The 21,067-nt window shown below is 33.4% G+C and overlaps 1 protein-coding gene across 13 annotated transcripts in view; it reads right to left on the bottom strand.

Moving 5' to 3' along the window:
* LOC131677187 (serine-rich adhesin for platelets) overlaps positions 1–21,067 on the bottom strand; it is a 945,885-nt gene that overhangs the window by 305,565 nt on the left and 619,253 nt on the right. For 12 of the 13 annotated variants that reach the window (XM_058956882.1, XM_058956887.1, XM_058956884.1 and 9 more), the window contains one exon: positions 5,373–5,503. The exons of the other annotated variant lie outside the window; for it this stretch is intronic. In XM_058956882.1, coding sequence (XP_058812865.1) covers positions 5,373–5,390 — 18 coding nt within the window. In that variant the 5' untranslated portion in view covers positions 5,391–5,503. The remainder of the gene's footprint in view (positions 1–5,372; positions 5,504–21,067) is intronic. 13 annotated transcript variants of the gene reach the window in all.

Raw genomic sequence — 21,067 nt, 5'->3', positions numbered from 1 at the left:
TGCTGATTTGAGCGATTCTCTGAGTCCTGCCACTATCCCATGTAGTATGTGTTATCAAAAACATCGCGAAACATCAAGTTCTAAATGTTCTCAAACGATATAATATCCGAAGAGAGTGATAAGAGTTATAAGAAATGTCTCATCACACTGTTAGGTGGATTAAAAGCGTTTTTATATTTGTTTTGTTCTTTTGTGTTTTTTTTTGTTTTTATATTTGTTTTTAATTGTTTTATTTTATTGTTTTATTTCTGTTTTTTGGCTTTTTTGTATCCTTTTTGTTTTTTTTTTTGTTCTTTTCTTGTTTTTTTTCGTTTTTGTTTTTTGCTTCTTGTTTTGTTTTATGCTTTTTATTTTTTGTTTTTTTGTTCTTACTTTTCAGTTTAAAGTTTAAAGCTTTCAGTTTTCAGTTTCAGGTTTCAGGTTTTGTTGTTTTTTTCAAGTTTATTTTTGTTTTTTTTTCAGTTTTTTTGTTTTTTTTGTTTTTCTTGTTCTTTTTGTTCTTTTTTTGTTTATTTTTGTTTTGTTTTTTTTTTATTTTTTTTGTTTTTATATTTGTTTTTTAATTGTTTTATTTTTTTGTTTCATTTCTGTTTTTTTGGCTTTTTTGTATCTTTTTTGTTCTTTTTTTTTGTTTTTTTTTGTTTTCGTTTTTTGCTTCTTGTTTTTTGTTTTTACTTTTCAGTTTAAAGTTTTCAGGTTCTCAGGTTTTCATGCTTTCAGGTTTTCAGGTTCTCAGTTTCTCAGGTTTTCAGGTTTTCAGATTCTCAGATTTTCAGGTTTTCAGGTTTTCAGGCTTCCAGGTTTTCAGGTTTCAGGTTTCCAGTTTTAAGGTTTTCAGATTTTCAAATTTTTAGATTTTCAGGTTTTCAGGTTTTTAGGTTTTCAGGTTTTCAGGTTTTGCGGTTTTCTGGTTTTTAGGCTTTCAGGTTTTCGGGTTTTCAGGTTTTCAAGTTTTCAGGTTTTCAGGTTTTCAGGTTTCCAGGTTTTCAGGTTTTCAGGTTTTCAGGTTTTCAGGTTTTCAGGTTTTCAGGTTTTCAGGTTTTCAGGTTTTCAGGTTTTCAAGTTTTCAGGTTTTCAGGTTTTCAGGTTTTCAGGTTTTCAGGTTTTCAGGTTTTCAGGTTTTCAGGTTTTCAGGTTTTCAGGTTTTCAGGTTTTCAGGTTTTCAGGTTTTCAGGTTTTCAGGTTTTCAGGTTTTCAGGTTTTCAGGTTTTCAGGTTTTCAGGTTTTCAGGTTTTCAGGTTTTCAGGTTTTCAGGTTTTCAGGTTTTCAGGTTTTCAGGTTTTCAGGTTTTCAGGTTTTCAGGTTTTCAGGTTTTCAGGTTTTCAGGTTTTCAGGTTTTCAGGTTTTCAGGTTTTCAGGTTTTCAGGTTTTCAGGTTTTCAGGTTTTCAGGTTTTCAGGTTTTCAGGTTTTCAGGTTTTCAGGTTTTCAGGTTTTCAGGTTTTCAGGTTTTCAGGTTTTCAGGTTTTCAGGTTTTCAGGTTTTCAGGTTTTCAGGTTTTCAGGTTTTCAGGTTTTCAGGTTTTCAGGTTTTCAGGTTTTCAGGTTTTTAGGTTTTCAGGTTTTCAGGTTTTCAGGTTTTCAGGTTTTCAGGTTTTCAGGTTTTCAGGTTTTCAGGTTTTCAGGTTTTCAGGTTTTCAGGTTTTCAGGTTTTCAGGTTTTCAGGTTTTCAGGTTTTCAGGTTTTCAGGTTTTCAGGTTTTCAGGTTTTCAGGTTTTCAGGTTTTCAGGTTTTCAGGTTTTCAGGTTTTCAGGTTTTCAGGTTTTCAGGTTTTCAGGTTTTCAGGTTTTCAAGTTTTCAGGTTTTCAGGTTTTCAGGTTTTCAGGTTTTCAGGTTTTCAGGTTTTCAGGTTTTCAGGTTTTCAGGTTTTCAGGTTTTCAGGTTTTCAGGTTTTCAGGTTTTCAAGTTTTCAGGTTTTCAAGTTCTCAAGTTTTAGTTTTTAGTTTTTAGTTTTTAGTTTTTAGTTTTTAGTTTTTAGTTTTTAGTTTTTAGTTTTTAGTTTTTAGTTTTTAGTTTTTAGTTTTTAGTTTTTAGTTTTTAGTTTTTAGTTTTTAGTTTTTAGTTTTTAGTTTTTAGTTTTTAGTTTTTAGTTTTTAGTTTTTAGTTTTTAGTTTTTAGTTTTTAGTTTTTAGTTTTTAGTTTTTAGTTTTTAGTTTTTAGTTTTTAGTTTTTAGTTTTTAGTTTTTAGTTTTTAGTTTTTAGTTTTTAGTTTTTAGTTTTTAGTTTTTAGTTTTTAGTTTTTAGTTTTTAGTTTTTAGTTTTTAGTTTTTAGTTTTTAGTTTTTAGTTTTTAGTTTTTAGTTTTTAGTTTTTAGTTTTTAGTTTTTAGTTTTTAGTTTTTAGTTTTTAGTTTTTAGTTTTTAGTTTTTAGTTTTTAGTTTTTAGTTTTTAGTTTTTAGTTTTTAGTTTTTAGTTTTTAGTTTTTAGTTTTTAGTTTTTAGTTTTTAGTTTTTAGTTTTTAGTTTTTAGTTTTTAGTTTTTAGTTTTTAGTTTTTAGTTTTTAGTTTTTAGTTTTTAGTTTTTAGTTTTTAGTTTTTAGTTTTTAGTTTTTAGTTTTTAGTTTTTAGTTTTTAGTTTTTAGTTTTTAGTTTTTAGTTTTTAGTTTTTAGTTTTTAGTTTTTAGTTTTTAGTTTTTAGTTTTTAGTTTTTAGTTTTTAGTTTTTAGTTTTTAGTTTTTAGTTTTTAGTTTTTAGTTTTTAGTTTTTAGTTTTTAGTTTTTAGTTTTTAGTTTTTAGTTTTTAGTTTTTAGTTTTTAGTTTTTAGTTTTTAGTTTTTAGTTTTTAGTTTTTAGTTTTTAGTTTTTAGTTTTTAGTTTTTAGTTTTTAGTTTTTAGTTTTTAGTTTTTAGTTTTTAGTTTTTAGTTTTTAGTTTTTAGTTTTTAGTTTTTAGTTTTTAGTTTTTAGTTTTTAGTTTTTAGTTTTTAGTTTTTAGTTTTTAGTTTTTAGTTTTTAGTTTTTAGTTTTTAGTTTTTAGTTTTTAGTTTTTAGTTTTTAGTTTTTAGTTTTTAGTTTTTAGTTTTTAGTTTTTAGTTTTTAGTTTTTAGTTTTTAGTTTTTAGTTTTTAGTTTTTAGTTTTTAGTTTTTAGTTTTTAGTTTTTAGTTTTTAGTTTTTAGTTTTTAGTTTTTAGTTTTTAGTTTTTAGTTTTTAGTTTTTAGTTTTTAGTTTTTAGTTTTTAGTTTTTAGTTTTTAGTTTTTAGTTTTTAGTTTTTAGTTTTTAGTTTTTAGTTTTTAGTTTTTAGTTTTTAGTTTTTAGTTTTTAGTTTTTAGTTTTTAGTTTTTAGTTTTTAGTTTTTAGTTTTTAGTTTTTAGTTTTTAGTTTTTAGTTTTTAGTTTTTAGTTTTTAGTTTTTAGTTTTTAGTTTTTAGTTTTTAGTTTTTAGTTTTTAGTTTTTAGTTTTTAGTTTTTAGTTTTTAGTTTTTAGTTTTTAGTTTTTAGTTTTTAGTTTTTAGTTTTTAGTTTTTAGTTTTTAGTTTTTAGTTTTTAGTTTTTAGTTTTTAGTTTTTAGTTTTTAGTTTTTAGTTTTTAGTTTTTAGTTTTTAGTTTTTAGTTTTTAGTTTTTAGTTTTTAGTTTTTAGTTTTTAGTTTTTAGTTTTTAGTTTTTAGTTTTTAGTTTTTAGTTTTTAGTTTTTAGTTTTTAGTTTTTAGTTTTTAGTTTTTAGTTTTTAGTTTTTAGTTTTTAGTTTTTAGTTTTTAGTTTTTAGTTTTTAGTTTTTAGTTTTTAGTTTTTAGTTTTTAGTTTTTAGTTTTTAGTTTTTAGTTTTTAGTTTTTAGTTTTTAGTTTTTAGTTTTTAGTTTTTAGTTTTTAGTTTTTAGTTTTTAGTTTTTAGTTTTTAGTTTTTAGTTTTTAGTTTTTAGTTTTTAGTTTTTAGTTTTTAGTTTTTAGTTTTTAGTTTTTAGTTTTTAGTTTTTAGTTTTTAGTTTTTAGTTTTTAGTTTTTAGTTTTTAGTTTTTAGTTTTTAGTTTTTAGTTTTTAGTTTTTAGTTTTTAATTTTTAGTTTTTAGTTTTTAGTTTTTAGTTTTTAGTTTTTAGTTTTTTAGTTTTTCGTTTGTAGTTCTTAGTTTCCAATGCTTCGTTTTTAGTAGTTTGCTTCGGTAAATCCACCTCAAATTTATTTTTTTATCTTCAACCATGGACACGACGTAAGTGAAAAACAATTTCTTGCAAGAAATCTCCCACAACTCACCGACAGAACTTGGCTTCTCTTATGAAAAGATTCTTTCTTCAGAAGCACAATTCCTCCTCTCCCGAACCGACAGATAAAGTTCCACCTCGAGTAGTGCGGTACTGAAAAACAAAACTCCCGTTTTTATTTCAACAAGCGCACATTCCCTTGTGCGAAGATCTTAGAAAACCCCAGGAACCATCTTCTACCGACTTATTCGATGCATCGCGGGCCCCCGCAGCAGCAGTAGAAGTGAAAATCAAGAAATGAAAAATACGATTGAAAACTTTATTAATAACGAGAGAATCAGCATGTGGTCGTCGCCATGCCACTCAAAATCGGAAGCTTCGATGAGGGAATGGTGAATGGGGGGGATGTTGAGTTTGGAAGCCGTTTTCCGGAAGATAGGCTTTCATTAGTGCGAGGTTGAACAATTTCTTCTCAACTCGCGGCTGACTTTGCCAGGAGGTTTACGACTATGACGACGACGACGAAGACGACGTACGGTGTTGATTAAATGGTTGTTAGTCAAGTGAAAGCGGCACGGTACGGTGATGGTGGTGGTGGAATTGATTATAATAGGATGGTGACGGGGGAGCAGGAGGATTGGAGTTAGAAGAAATGGGATTGGAAATGTTCGAAATTGTCGTTTTCTGGTTTTGTTGGAAATTTATTGATTGAACTTCGAGGTTCAATTAGAGCCGAGCTGTGCTTGGCGGAACTTTCGTTCCGGTTCACCGCGGCAGAGAGATTTTCAGCAGATTTATACAGTACCAAGGGCGCTGTGCTCGGCCTCTCGGGTCGTCTTCGGTAGCAATTTGGGGGAAAGTTGCTGCTATTGGATTGAGTACTGTTTTCATTAAATTTTATTCGTTTTTATGTCCGGTGTGCATATTACTGTGGCATTAAAAGCCAGCTGAATTAAACTCCAGAATAATTTACGATTTCCATTGGAATTCAAGAGAATTGAGCATGTTTTATACTCGTTCCATATTTAATGAATCCATACCATGACATGAACACCCTGCCAGTACATATCAATGACAACTTCCACAATAATTGAGTCACATAAAAAAAGATCACAGCTTATATTAAATCGTGATTAAATATTTGCACTGGCCTATGTGAGACGAGGTGGCTTGAAATTGGGTCAAATGGCAGTCGGTGGTGGTGCGACGAATGCGTCAAATGATACAGCAAAGCCGAAACTTACCGAATTGACGGCGGCCATTTTGCGGTCCTACGACAGTGGAAACGGGCAGCGAAACGGGCTCCAAGGTGGAAGGTTGGCAAGTGGTGCTTGCTAGCACCCTTTTTCCTTCGTCCCGAACTCTGCTGGCCGTTCTGAAATGGACAAAGAAGGAATTCCGGTCAGTATAAAAATGTCTTTGATTTGTTCCAATAATTAATTTCTACTTGTTTTGCAGTTCTGTACCGAACATGTCGGTTAATTGTTGATCGTTTTTCTGTCAGTTTTGGTTGTCTTCAAATTGCTAGCTTATGACGGTTTAGCTTGAGACAGAAACTGACTCGTACTGATTGTATTTTTGGCGTCTTGTGAATCGAAGTGGGACAACATGTATATTTTGTAAGTGGTTCAACACTGTAGGGGTGAGGTTGATTTTAGACATTGCAAGGTTCGCCCTTCTCGAAAAATCGCTAGGATTGTTTTTTTTTAAATTCATCCCGTTGCCAAAAAATTCTGACCGAATCTGAATAACGAAAGCTCATACGAAAAGTACAGGTTCCTAGAAAGATATCAGGTTTTAACGATTTGAAGCTTCAAATGAGTTTCAACGTAACATCATTTTTTCAACGTGACCTTAATATTAACTTTTTATTTTCGAAAATGTCAATTTTAAAATACGATCTGTAATGATCCTGCATCAAAAAAATCCCCTGGTTTTATAAAATTGTTCGTCTCTATAAATTCAATCAGATCAGTGAAAACACTGTTCCGAGTCCTACCACTGTCACATCACGTGCAAAATTTTAATTCTTTTCCAGCTCCTCCCTCACCACCTTTCCCGTATAATCAAGGTGGAAAGCAATAATGTAAGCAAAACCTTGCATTTCCACCTTCCCTCTCATCGTCGTCCCTCATCAAGTACCTGTTGACAGCGCTAGTAGCTAGCAAGTGGGGGGGTGTAAATGAAGATGCAAAGTGTCATCTTTTTTTTCGTTGCATTTTTTTATTCTGCCACTTTCCTCGGTGTCAAGGTTGCTCTCCGACAGCAGGAAATCGCCGCTTGGGAAACCTTCCGTGTGCGGTAAGCGCGACACGGAGGAAATGAACTATTAAAACCGCAAAGACTGTATACATTTCGTTGCGCTGCGTCTCCCGCCTTCCCGTACCCCTTCCATACCACCACCGAACAAAATGAATAAAAGGGTGTTAATAATTTGTGAAGCGCTCGTTTCGCCACCCCGTGCTAGGTGAAAATGAGGGGAAAAGGGACGGCGGTAAGCAGGACGAGAAGCCGATTTATGATTTTTTTTTGAACAACCGGACTTTAGATGAGACAGTAGTGTTTGCGATTCTTTTGCGAAGGAGCTATTCAACTAGCGCCGCGCGCCGGTGAGAGATGATGGTTTGTTTCATTTTGTTTGGTTTTGTATTCCACCCAGAAGCTTGCTGGAGAGCCTTCTTGAGCTCGAGTGTCGTCATGTTCGTTGAATGGATTATCTCGTGAACGGGTTTCGAGTCCCGCTTCGGAGACAGCGACTTCAGTCTGTTGCAGAGAGAATTACAGCACTTTGGGCAACTGGTAGAGAGCTGACCAATCAGGCGCCTCCATTGAAATTCGGACTGCAGAAAAGGCTGGTTATTTGTTTTTTTTAGTGTCAAACTTTCTACTAACATTTGAAAGACCGTCGAAAGTCTACTAGTATAAAAAAGTGTAATTCAATAACGTTCAGAAAAAAATCGGATTTCCAGGAATTGTAGAATAAGCAAACAAGATTTTTTAAAAGCTTCAGCCATTCCTTCTTCAATATATACGTCAGACCATTTTGGAATATTGTAGCTTAGTAAGGCGGACACTGTCCTTGATGAAAACCGCATTGAACCGATCCAAACAAAAAATAGGAGCGGGCATAGCGTGATTGGGTAATTGATTACCTTGTACGCAGCGCACCTGGGTTCAATTCCGAGCCCAGCACATGGGGTTCAAGATTTTTCAAAAAAAGGGTACATCACGATTTTTCAAAAAAAGGCTATATCGAAAAAGAGGCGAATGAAAAATGAAATGGTGAAAACCTCTATAATCGAAGGAAACAAAATTCTCTTATATGTACACCGTTAGCTCAATTGGATCACATTTCCTCTTCCATCACATGAGACACGCTGCATTCTCACAAACATACAAATAGTTAAAGTACGCTGCGATTTTGCAATGATGCATCTTATTAACTGCATTATTTCTCCGGGTGTACAATCAGTGTCGCAACATTGGCAAAAAAATGTATGCACCGAGCCATCATTTATGAACTTGTAATTTTTTTTGAAGGGACTTAGAAAACTTGTAATGCAAACAACGACCCGTTCAATCGAATGATGCATTATGCATAACCAAAAAAATTATGAAAAAAATTGGTCTCACCATGTCTAGCAAAAAAAAATTGTTTAAAACATAAAAACAATGAAAAGATTTTAAATCTGAATATGATGAAATGTTGTTATTTTTTTTGTAGTCTACGTCTCTTTGAGGAAATGAATAAAAAATTTCATGCCTAATTCCATACATAGTCGTTGATGGTTCTACTTTAAGGTGTTTGGTCGAATGCCGTTTGGTCTAATGTCATATGTCCAAATGTTATATGATGGATGGCAATTTGACCGAATGTCATTCGACCAAATGCAATTCCGAATAATATTTCCAGATTTTTTATTTTGATTATGTTCATTTGCATTTTTGTGAATTTGTTGATTTTGTTGAGCTCCCTTCTTTTTTCTATTTTTGATGCCTTAGAATGTTTAAATTCGTAATATTTTTTTTTATTTTCTAGATTATTTTTATTGGTTTAGTTTTCGTTAAACCGCAGATTTTTTTTATTTCTTTGTTTTTATAATTTTCTTGGTTTCAACTTTTTTTAAGGATTTGATTTTTCTGGTTTTCTTTACTTTTCGATACAGAATTTCAATTTTGCCGTCTTTTTCACATTCTTTCTATTCTATTAACCTTTATTAATTTCTGAAGCTTCTGGTTAATTTTTTGAGTTTAGCGATCATGGTTTAGGTAATTCTGGTTTTTTTTAAACTATCCTATTAAAACTTTCCAATTTTTTTATTTTATTTAATTTCATTGCTTTTTTGATTTTTTAACCCGACGTTAGTTAAACATTGGTCCGACATTGGTTTAACATTGGTCCAGTATTGATCTAACATTGGTCCAATATTGGCCTAACTTTGGTTCAACATTGGTCAAACTCGGGACCAACATTGTTGGCCCGAAATTGGTGCAACATTGGTCCAACATTAGTCGTTGGTACGGCATTTGGCCAACATTGGTCAAACATTGGTCTGACATTGATGGAATATTCTTCCAACATCTGTTCAAATTTGGATCGAAGTTGATGTCCGATGTTGGTCCAACAATGGGTTACACTGCTTCAACATTAGTCTGATTTTGGTCCAACATTGTTCCGACCTTAGGTCAACATTCATCCGACAGTGGTTCAGCATTGGTCCTACATTCATTCAACATTACGTCAAGTTTGGTTCTACCTTGGTCCCACATAGTTCTGACATTTGTCCAAAATTAGCCCATCACTGGCTCAACATTAGTCCAACATTAGTCCGACATGGGTGCCACATTGATCTAATATTGGCCCGACGCTGGTTCAGCATTGGTTCAACATTGACCGCTGACATTGGTTCAACATTGGCCTAATGTATGTTCGACGTTGATCCGACATTGGTGTAACAGTGGTTCGACATTGGCTCAATATTAGATCGACGTTGATCCGACATTTGGTTCTACGTTGATCAGACATTGGGTCAACATTAGTTTGACGTTGATTCAACATCGATTCCACAATATTCTGACAGTGGTTTAACATTGGTCCGACATTAGTTCGACATTACTTTAAGATTGATTCGACTTTGGTCCAACATTGTTCTGACTTTGGTCCACAATTGACCCGATGTTGGTTCAATATTGATCCAACAATAGTCCGACATTGGTTCGACATAGGTGATATATTGAACTAACGGCCTAACGCTGGTTCAACTTCATCCGACATTGATCAGACATTGGTTTAACATTGATCCGACATTAGTCCGATTAGTGGGTCAACGTTAGTTAGCTAACGTTGATTTGACATTGATTTTACATTAATTCAACACATGGTCCGACATTGGTCAATCGTTGGCTCAAAATTAGTTCAACGATGATCTGATATCGGCTCGACATTGCTTCAACGTTAGTCCGACATTGGTCCATCATTGATTCGACATTTGTCTAAAGCTGGCCCGACATTGGTTCAATATTGGTCGAATATGAGTCCGAAGTTAGTTCGACATTGATCCAACATGGGCCCAACATTTTTCCAACATTGGTTCGACACTGGTTGAACATTGATCCAACTTTGGTGCACCATTGGTGCAACATTTATCCAAAATTGTCCCGAAATTGTTTCAACCAATGGCCCTACCTTGGTCAGACATTGTGTGTTTGCGTGGGTGTTAATGCAATCCATCTCCCATTGGAGGGCAATGCTTTTGTGGAAGAAAATTGTTTGCAGCTTTTCATTGACACACTCGATTTATCTAAAGATGAAAATATATGTAGGCCTGGAGATGAAAGGTGATAGCTCTATTATACATCTAACGACCCGTTTCAAGAGTGTCAGGTCTTACACGTACACTCTGAGATCGACACTCAATTCCAGAATAAACATAACATTTTTGATTTGGGAATGTACTTAGCTCAAGAAAAATATGTAGACATCGAAAAGTAAAATAAATGGCGCTGTCAACGCTAAACAAGCGGTTTGAATCACGCACGTACTTGTCACCATTATTACTGACTGTACAAACGCTATGCAAATTACACAATTCTCGCAATAATTTCAACAACCAACACATAACTCAATAAATGAAAAGACCTAGTGAGTTCCTATTTCGTAGTATTTAGAATATAAACTCACCGAAGAACCTAAAAAAACTTGAGTGAACAAATACACGTCCGAACAATTCGGCAGTGTTGCCACTCTCCTGGTCCAACAATCCAAAATTGGCCCGATGTTGCACAGTGTGGCTTGGTTTACGAAAAAAGGCGAACCAAAGTCAAAACTTTGCCGTATCGGTCCAAATCAGATGGTTTCCTACAGCGATATGCTAGATGTGAATTGTGAAGAAATGTTTTCATTTTGAAGACGGAAATCTGGCTGACTCCTGGCTCAAAATCAACAACCAATTTCGAATCCTGGTCATTGCAAACAAATGAAGACATTTTTTTGAATTAATATTTGACCTTTGAAAAATTTACCTGGTATCCCTGTCCATGTAATTTTGGTGCATTTGATATTAGAACTATCAAAAATAAACATTTACTGTTAATTAGGATGACTCAAAAATACTTGTTTTGTCGAAACGGTACATAGAATTTTTGTATACTAATTTTTGTGCGCGAACATAAAAACTTACTAGAAAACAAGCTTTATTGCTCATCAGGGAAGCTCATAAACGACTATTTTGTTATGATGGTTCAATTTTTTTATAGAAATGTGCTAGATTCGTTTTTGATATTGAAATAAAACAACTTTACTACCTATTAGGGTGACTCAAAAATGAGCATTTTGCATTTACGAGTTAAATGAATTTTTCTATAGTAATAATGTCACGTTGAATTTATTTTTAATGTTGAAACGAATTAATTTACACTTATTATGATGTTTCAAAAATAATTGTTTTGTTTTAATGTTTCAAACAAAATGTGCTTGAATAATTTTGGAACGCTGAAATTATTTCTGATTAAATCGACATAAAAAATAGATTCACTTATCACGTCACTTCACTTAATAATAATTAATTAAAAAAAGCCGTTTAGTGTGTTCGGAAGTAGTGTTTCCAATTTTGGACTAGCGTCAGCCCGGTGTATTTGTCGAGTCCCGTTGTTCTGAAGGGACGAAGTCGAAACGCAAACACCTTGACTAATTAAAGTAAAATGATATCCCCTTACTGCATAAAGGCTGTTTTAAAACAATTTTCTTTTTAGGGAGTAATATAACATTTTTTTTAACGAAGTTTCAAAGTAATTATACAGAAAACTTTGGAGTTAGACTGTTCAAAAAGCTGTCGAAAATTAATTTTTCGTCTAGACGACCTAAAATCTTGCTAAAGATAGTAAGCGAAAAATATTAGCGAGAATATTACTACGCTCACACTTCGAGTTAAAATGTGTTTAAACGCTATCTTGATGACATTTATTATTACGTTTTTTAACGCTGTTGTGTGAACATAGTATATCGCACAACTTTCACACTGAGACTTAAGTCCGGGCTCATCCCACTGTACGTTCGTCCAACATAGTTCTGATATTGCATCCATTGTCTTGAGAGACATCACACAAGACTAGGGGTTTGCTCAGAAACACAAATAGAATTCTCTTTTTGTTTTTGTTTTGGAGCCAGCGACATTCCGACGCTAGCTTAGTGCTGTCACTAAGCTAGTGTTGGATTCTGATGAGACGAAGTCGAAACGCAAATTTCACAAGTAATTTATTCCATCTTATGACCAGCCATCGTCACTCTTGTAGTTTTCTTGTTTTTCATGACATACTAGTCGATGTCGGCGTTGAATCCGATTGTTTGTAAAGATCATAACGGAAGAGTGATCCGTTTTCAACTAACACTACCGGAAATGGTGCAGTTTTGATTGTAGGTCGAATACAAGCTTAGATAAATTTTGGCGGGATTGCACAGTGTTTGGAAACGTCAAAAACGTGAACTTAATTCACTAGAGGCCAAACCATCGAATATATTCACAGGGTGTCTTTGGAAGAATTGTTCGTATGAATATTCCCCACAATCTGATAACAATTGAAATTAGGTATGGCTTACTTTGATCGAACTAAAAAAATAGCTTTTTATACTGACGAGGTAGAAAGTTGGCGTCTTCGACAAAGTTTTAGAAATGATCATAGTGAAGAATTTTGTTAAAGAACTTGAACTTGTATGATTAAAGGTTATCGATTTACAAGGCGTTTTCTATGGCAGCCCCCTTAAATCTAGTTTTTTAATGTAACTTTTTTAATTGTGACTTTTCGAGCAAACTATGTTCAAGACAAATGTGTAGGTATCAAAACTACATAATATTGTCGAAGACTGCATGTAAAAATAGTCATTCATTTCAAAATTATTGAAGATTTTTACACTTTTTTACACCAACTTCAACTACGTATAAGAAAGAAAGGTGCAAACCAAAATGCACGAACAGGGACTTTTTTCACTGTCTAAACTATGCACAACAAAGCTAAGAAGGTTTGGTGTGTGGCACTCTAGAACCCTATGAATAGGGTAAGCTTACTTTATCAAGTTTTTTTACCTTTTCCGCACAAAAATCAGCAAACAAAAATTTCTTTGTTTGATATTCAATTATAAGTATTATCTTCACTATACCTGGATATTTCAGATTCAAAAAGCAAAAATGTGAAGTCTTTAATATCATTGAAGATCCCAAACTAATATGTACTCAAATAGACATGTCATAATGAATTTAATGCTTACAAAAGGATGTCATACAATTAATTACTAAATTTTATAGAAAACATCTAAAAAATTTTTTTGCTGATATTTGTATAGAAAAAATAAAAAAAAACATGATAAAGTAAGCTTACCCTATTCATAGGGTTCTAGAATGCCACGCACTAAACCTTCTTAGCTTTGTTATGCATAGTTTAGACAGTGAAAAAAGTGCCTGTTCGTGCATTTTGGTTTGCACCTTTCCTTCTTATAAATAAATGAATTTGGTGTAAAAAATGTACAAATCTTCAATAACTTTAAAATGAATGAGAATTTTTACATACAGTCTTCGACAATATTATGTAGTTTTGATACCTACACATTTGTCCTGAACATAGTATGCTCGAAAAGTCACAATGAAAAAAGTTATATTAAGAAAACTAGATTTAAGGGGGCTGCCATAGAAAACGCCTTGTAAATACATAACATTTAGTCTTCAACAAAATTCTTCACTATGAGCATTCCTAAAACTTTGTCGAAGACACCAACTTTCTTCCTCGTCAGTATAAAGTTATTTTTTTTAGTTCGATCAAAGTAAGTAATGTTAATTGTTATCAGATTGTGGGGAATATTCATATGAACAATTCCTCCGAAGGCACCCTGTGAATATATTCGATTGTTTTGGCCTCTAGCGAATTAAGTTGACGTTTTTGGCGTTTCCGACTACTGTGGATTGTATTTGTCCATAGTGGTTACACTCGTTTTACATGTACAGTGGGGTAGTAGCGGTGCTGTGCTGTTTGTGCAGTGCATAAGTAACAAAGTGGCATTTTTTTATTTCGCGATTTTTTTATTTTATTGCATTTATTATTAAATTTATTAATACTTGATTTTTTAACTTCAGAACCTCAATATTAACAGTTTCCTTGAATTTATTGAGTATCTTGATAACCAGATTACCGTTTGTTCCGAGGATTCGTAAAACCTTTTCAGTGAATTAAGAGGTTTGATACCCAGATTGGTACGATTTCGTCTATATTAAAAAAGTAGATACTGCTCGAGCATTTTAATTCCCATCAAACGGAAAATGTTTGCTGTTGCTATTGGAAGATTATTTGAATGTCCCAGACGCGTCCAACTACCAAAAGCGCGATGGACACCAAATTACAGTAGCATCAGTAGTCATCATTGAGCCGTACAGTGATTGATGAACTACGTTTCGGACACATTTGTAATTGATTTGTTTAAGCAGTGCGCGTCCATTCGATTATTCGTTCCAGTTTACGATATTGATTAACATTTTCAACTACTTGTGAAGCTTTCTCGCATCACAGATGTTGTGTGTAAACATGATTTCAATGACAGACGGATGAGTTTGTTTTACCTCCGTATGATTGTGCCGAGCCGAAAATCTACATACACGTAACGTCAAATGTCAGCGATTCGAGTGTATCACATTCGACTGGCATTTTTCAAACATTTTCAATTCCTCTAACTTCGACCTCGTTCACGTTACGAAATACAAAGTGTCAATAATTGGAACGTCAAATTCCGTTCAAATTGCGCTTCAACGACCACTCGTCGTTTCCCGTGAATATGACGGCTTCCATGACTACGACGATGACTTTGACTACACACACACACACACATAGGCATCAGATTATTGGCTGACCTTTGCACGCCCGCCCTCATAATTGGCATCATTAGCAGCACCAGCACTAGCGGCGTTAGCAGCAGTAACAGCAGGCCGGACAATCTGATCATGTTTCCGCCCCTATTCCACGGAATTGCTTTTGGTCGGTGAGGTAAATGCGTTCCTGTTCTCCTGCTAGGTAGGTTTTACCCAGTACACGATTTGCTAAATGCCTCTCTTCTTCTTTTTTTCGCTTTTCATTAAAATGTGATATTTTAATTAGCCAAGCTGCCACGAGGTGCACACCCATTTGCCCTATGGGTTGTAGCGGCTTTTCCCGTCGGTGCCAGCAGGCCCCGAGGAGACCTAGGGAAATGAATAACCTGCGTAATGGGGCAATAATTGCGCGGTTGAGGTTGGGTTCCGTTAAATCGTTAGTTCGGATAAACTTGTGCTATGCGGCTGGGTCGTTAAATGGAATGACCTCGAATGAGGTATTTTAAGTATTGAATTTTCCGGCGTACCTGTCCGTTGAGTATCTTTAACAGAGCAATAATTATCTTTAAAAGTTTTTTTTGGCAATTACAAAAAGAAACGCGAGTGGAGAGAGCGATCGTAGACCACATCATTTCATCATTCCTCACCCTTGACCAAGATGCTCTTCACGCTCAGAAAACTCTAGGCACCTACAATAATCAGATTGCCGCATGTCAATTCTGTTAGAGTTATCAATAAAAACATTTTCGAAACGTTACAGGTCAACTTCCAAACAATGTTGCGTCTGTTTTGTCGGTGATCTGCGACTCAGAACCTGATTCCAGTGTGGAGCATGAGACAAGTGCAGAGTTTCAGCGAAATGGTCGAGGAAAAAAAGTTTGCCACATTCGCGTTTACCGCACCAGCACAATGTGAGTGAGTGAGTGTGTTTGTGACTTTCACTAAAAACATAAGTGAGTGCTGGTAAGTGTTTTTCTCCCTTCTGCCTGCCGAAGGGTTGGAGTGAGCAGTGCCTTTTTTGCTGTTTTTATTGCCAGCGGTGGGAAAAGTTTTACTATACTCAGTAACAGTTCACATTCGGTCTCTGTCTGCACAAATGGATCCATTCTTAAGGGTGTGGACCGTAATTTGGGGCGCTGAGAGCTGAGGCATGGCACAGTGGTTCTTTGTACTGGCACAAATAGATCAAAATAAGTTTGGGAAACTGCTCACTGCTTTACAGTCGTATCAAATGTCCTTAAACCGGTTGGAAAAAAAAAACAAAATTTTGACCAATCAGCGGGAAGCCAACCGTGCCGTGCGCTGGTTCGTCCTAGGTCAGCCGCGCGATACGAATGCCGATAAGAAGTTTTTCCCCATTCGTCTGGTTGCGCAATTACCCGGGAGATCGGGATAAAATAAAGGACAATGGAGTCGGAAGATAAGTTTAGTTTTGTTTTATGACTGTTTTTACTAGTGTTTTAATTTGAAACTTGTTTTCGCTCTCGTGTGTGTGTTTGTTTTATGAACCTCGCTGATCTCCGCCATCTGGTATTAGCGAAAGTGATGCTCTAATTATGTTGTTTTTGTCAGATCGAGACGATTGTTTAAATTGGCGGCCATCGCAGTTGACTCTCGGACTGATGACAGACAACTTTGATAGGCAAAATAGGAAGCGAACGGAATTTTATGGTTTTATCTTCCCTCGGTAGTCAATTAGTATGGGAAATATTTTTGCTATTCCACAGCGTGATTCAGGGTGCGGTTTTTATCAGAAAACCTCTCGTTCACCGCTCCCAGCTAAAATATAAACGCCTTTTGCTCGGTTGGTTGGCTGGCAATCATCCAATGCTGAATTAAAACTCGTCGTATTTTTGTTGTTTGATGGTGTGCAAGTTCTTCTTCGGTATTAGCGAAATTCAAAAACAAACCATTTATCAATGTTGGCTGCAGAGAAAAGCTCACGTTGATGATTTCAGCACGGCACCCGAAGACCAGACAGAAATGAGTTTTTTTTTATTGAAATTTATCACCAGATAGAATAATATATGGAAAAGTAGTTGTAGAATTTGCGTTTCGACTTCGTCTCATCAGAATCCGACGTTAACTTAGTGACAGGATTGAGCTAGCTCCAAAAAACGGAGACACAATTTGTGTTCTTGAGCAAACCCCCAGTCAAGCGTGATGATGCAATCTGGCGCTAGCTTAGTCCTGCCACTAAGTTAGTGTCGGATTCTGATGAGACGAGGTCGGAATGCATATTCCATAACTACTATAGTTACAGATTTTGTGCTCCTCGCGCACAAAGATGGTCTTAAAAAAATTTCCTTACCTTAGTTTTTACCAAAATTGTTCTCCACTAAGGAGAAATATAGAATTGTATATGTGAAAGCTTTCATTCTTATTGATTTTAATTCGAATGGGGATGTACGCTAGGTTTCCCCATCGCATTCCCTTTCCACGGAGACACTGCATGCCTTTTAACTTGACAAAATACTTTACCATTGCTTAATGAAATTCATAAATTAATCAGCTGCTCTGCGAATCAGCCCCCTACCACCTATCTTCCATCCTGGCGGAAGAAACCCTATTTCGCTCTTTTCAATTATGCCTGTAAATATCTGATCACTTTGAAGTTTACCGACGACGCGCTACCATGGCAACTTCGACGACAACAACGCTGGTAGGGAAAGGGGGAAGTTTTCAAAACGTAACAGACTGGATAAATATTAGACGAAGTTTTGCAGCAGTGCTATTAACTGACATATAATTTCACTAGAACCAATAATCGGAAACTTCTGTGCTTGCGGGACATCATACCATTGCTTGTGAACACAAGTATGGTGTAGTCCATTTTGATTGTGACGTCTATCTGACGGTCAAGCCGGTCTGCCAGATACCGACGGGATGAATTCGAAACTCAAATCCATGACCTGCTACGAAAATCAAAAAAGTTAACAAGATCAATTTTTTTGAAAAGTTAAGAAAATCATAAAAAATAATACATCAACACCGTACCGAATTTGATCTTAAGTTTGACAAGTTGAAATGCTACTAATCAGCCCTACTTTTACGCACTTAATGAAAAAAAGGACAGGTAGCTATTACCTCCCGCATGAGAAATATTTCCCGTCATAATCTACCTAATTAAATGGCCAACCCCCGAACGAAGCAAAGAAAACCACCGAAAACAACACTTCTCCTAAGAAGCCAGCAGCCGACGGAGCGGCAGAATGATAAAGGTGAGTCCACTAAAACTTGTGCACTTCGTTACAAGCGATGGTCCGTCCCTCATCACCACCACCACTTACTCATTCGCTTCATGCACACGGACATCGCCACCACCGCGGCCAAGTGAAAGTTGTTGTGGTGCGATGAAAATTAAAAAGGAAATCAACCCTTGAGAAGTTCTTCTCCCTAGCACTCGCTGCGGTGCACTCACCGCCACTTTTTATGTTCCACCCACTTTAGTGGAGTTTTCTTTCACGTGACTGTGTGTGTGTTTTAGTTTTTCTATGTTTTAGTGTAATTGCGGTTGGAGAATTTACAGGGAGAGAACTTTTTCGATGTTATTTGATTTTCTTGATATTTGATATGATTATTCATTCTAGTTACTTGACTTTCGATTCGCGGTTATCGATTTTCGGTATTCGTGTTTTGATTTCCGATTGTCGAAGATCGATTTTTATTATTCAACATTCGATTTCCGATTTTCGTTTTGCGAATATTGATTTTTGGTTTTTTGATGTTTCGATTTTCTGATTCGCCAATTTGTTTAATTTTCGATTCATCGATCTTTTTCTATGTATCGATATTTTGATATCTCGACTTTTTGCGATTATTCAATTCTACAATTTTTTACTTTTTTATTCTTTAAATTTTCTATTTTTTTATCATTCGATTTTTCGTTCTTTTGGATTGTCGAGGTTCTGATTTTTCGTTGCTTAGATTTGTCGTTTTTATAATTTTTCGATTTTCTGATTTTCAATTTATTGATTTCTCGGTTATTTGGTTTTTCGAGTCATCAATTTTTTGATTCATTAATTTTTTGATGTTCCGATCTATCGATTTTTCGATTATTTGATTTTTTTTGGTTTCTCGATTTCCTGATTTCTTAAGTTCTTTATGTTTCGAATCCTCGATTTTTATTTACCTTTTTTGATGTTTTGTTTTTTCCGTCTTTTTGATTTTGCTGTTTCTCTATTTTTGACTTTTCTATTAATCGATATTTCGATTCATACTTTTCAGATTTTTTGACTCCTGATTCTTCGAATTCTGGAATATGCCACTTTTCTGTATTTCGACATATCGATTTTTTCAATTTTTTGATTATTTTATTGCTTAACAAAGTGAAGCAGTGGCGCATCTAGGGGGAGTGTCCTGGGGATCCGGACCACTCCTAAATTTTTTAACTTCTTGAGAAATTTTAAAATAGTTTCTATTTTAATTCGTACTGAACTCTACTGAACTGAATAAATTTAATTAAATAAGGTTATTACATATTACTTATTGTACAATAAACATTTCAAAATCGAAATTTCGGTGCCCCCTCCGAATTTTTTTCTGGATCCACCACTGAAGTGAAGGCCCGTTTTTATCAACCGCTTGGTAAATTTTAGACTGACAATACGGGGACATATTTATTACCATTTTTTGAATAAACCAAGGCAATCCTTTTACTCTGCTTTAGTGCATAGCGCCATAACCTCAAAACTCTTTCTGAATATTTAGTGTAAATATTCCTCAAGGGAGAGTCTGATAGTGCAAAATAAAAAAAAACATTCTTATTTCTGCATATTTTGCGTCCCTAAATTAGGAAAAATATACGAGGCTGACAGAATGGGGTCAACAATTTGTTAAATCGGAGGCAAAAAAATATCGATGCTGATAAAATCGGATGTTCACTGCATTTCGATTTTTCGATATTCGGATTTTTCACTTATTCTATTTCACTATATTTCTATCTTTCAATTTTTAAATATAACTATTTTCCATTTTTCAATTTCTCTATATTTCCATTAATCTATTCTCTATTTTTTAGTTTGCCATTTCTTAATCTTCCTATTTTTTTATTTGTCTACTTTTCTTTTTTTCTATCTCCCTCTTTTTTATCTTCCCTTTATTTAGTTTCTTGTTTTCCTATTTTTTATTATTTTTTTCATTTTTTTAAATTTTGAATATTTCTATTTTTTTAGTTTTTTAATTTTTCTTTGTTTCTATTTTTCTATTTTTATATCTTTATATTTTTTCTATATTTATATATTTCAGTTATAAAATTATCAAATTCTTCACCTCCTAATTTGAATTCTCTTTTTTCTATTTTTCCCCTTTTTCCTATCTTTCTATTTTTGTCTTATTATTTTTATATTTTTTATATTGCTATTTGTCATTTCTTCATATTTCTCTATTTTCCTTTTTTTCTATTGATAAAATAGATCAATAGAGAAAAAGGAAAATAGAAAAATTAGAAGAAGAAATTTTTATTTTCCTTTTTTTTAATTTTTTTTATTTTTTTATTTTTCCCTTTTTAATTTTTTTTATAATCTTAAATTTTTCTATTTTTAAATTTATAAGTTTTTTTAGTTTTCCATTTTTATATTTTTATCATTCTATTTTTCTATTCTTCTATTTGTGTATTTTTCTGTGTTTCTATTTTTCTTTTTCAACTTTTGTTTTATTCTTCTATTTTTATTTTTTTATTTTTGATATCTCTATTTCTCTTTTTTCAATTTTTTTTTAAATTTTGTTTTCCTTTTTTTCATGCCTTAAATTTTTTAATTTTTTTATTTTTACTCTCGATTTTTTCTATTTTTTTGCTTCTTTTATTTATTTTTATGTTTTTCTATTTTTACATTTGTCTATCTTTTTATTTTTCAATTTTTTTATTTTCCTATTTTTCTGTTTTTTTCCTATTTTTTACGCTCTTTTATTTTTCTATTCCTCTACTATTCTAACTTATTTTTTTTTGTTTTTCATTTTGCTTATTTGCCTTTTCGTCAGTTTGCTATTTTTTATTTCTCTATTTTTCTTTTTTTCTATTTTCCTTTTTTTATTTTCCTTTTTAATTTTCCTGTTTTTCTATTTTATTATACTTTATTTTTTCCTTTTCATTTTTTCAATTCTGAACTTTTATACTTTTTTATTTTTTAATTTTTTTATTTTCGGATTTTAATTTTTAAATTTTTTACTTTTCTGCTTTTTATTTTTCCATTTTCCCATGTTCATATTTTCTATTTGTCTATTTTTCTGTTTCTATTTTTCTACTTTTTTATTTTTCTATATTTCAATATCTCAATTTTTCAATTATTCCATTTTTCTATTTCTCTGTTTCTATGCATTTATTTTCATATTTTTATATTTGGATTTTTTTTATATTTTGATACTTTTCTAGTTTTCTGTTTTTCCATTTTTTCGTTTTTCTATTTTCCTATTTCTCTATTCCTTGATTTTTTCCATCTATTTTTTATTTATTAATTCTTTTATTTTGCTAATTTGCCATTTCTTCTATATTTTATTTCCCGGTTTTTCTTTTTTTTTTCTTTCCATTTTTCTCTTTTCCTCTTTTTATTTTCCTGTTTTTCTATTTTTTTATGCTTTCTTTTTTTCATTTTCTC

The sequence above is a fragment of the Topomyia yanbarensis genome, chromosome 1 (assembly GCF_030247195.1).
Source record: "Topomyia yanbarensis strain Yona2022 chromosome 1, ASM3024719v1, whole genome shotgun sequence".
NCBI classification, from domain to species: domain Eukaryota; kingdom Metazoa; phylum Arthropoda; class Insecta; order Diptera; family Culicidae; genus Topomyia; species Topomyia yanbarensis.
The sequence above is the reverse complement of the archived record's forward strand: the minus strand, read 5'-3'. Positions and strand labels throughout refer to the sequence as shown.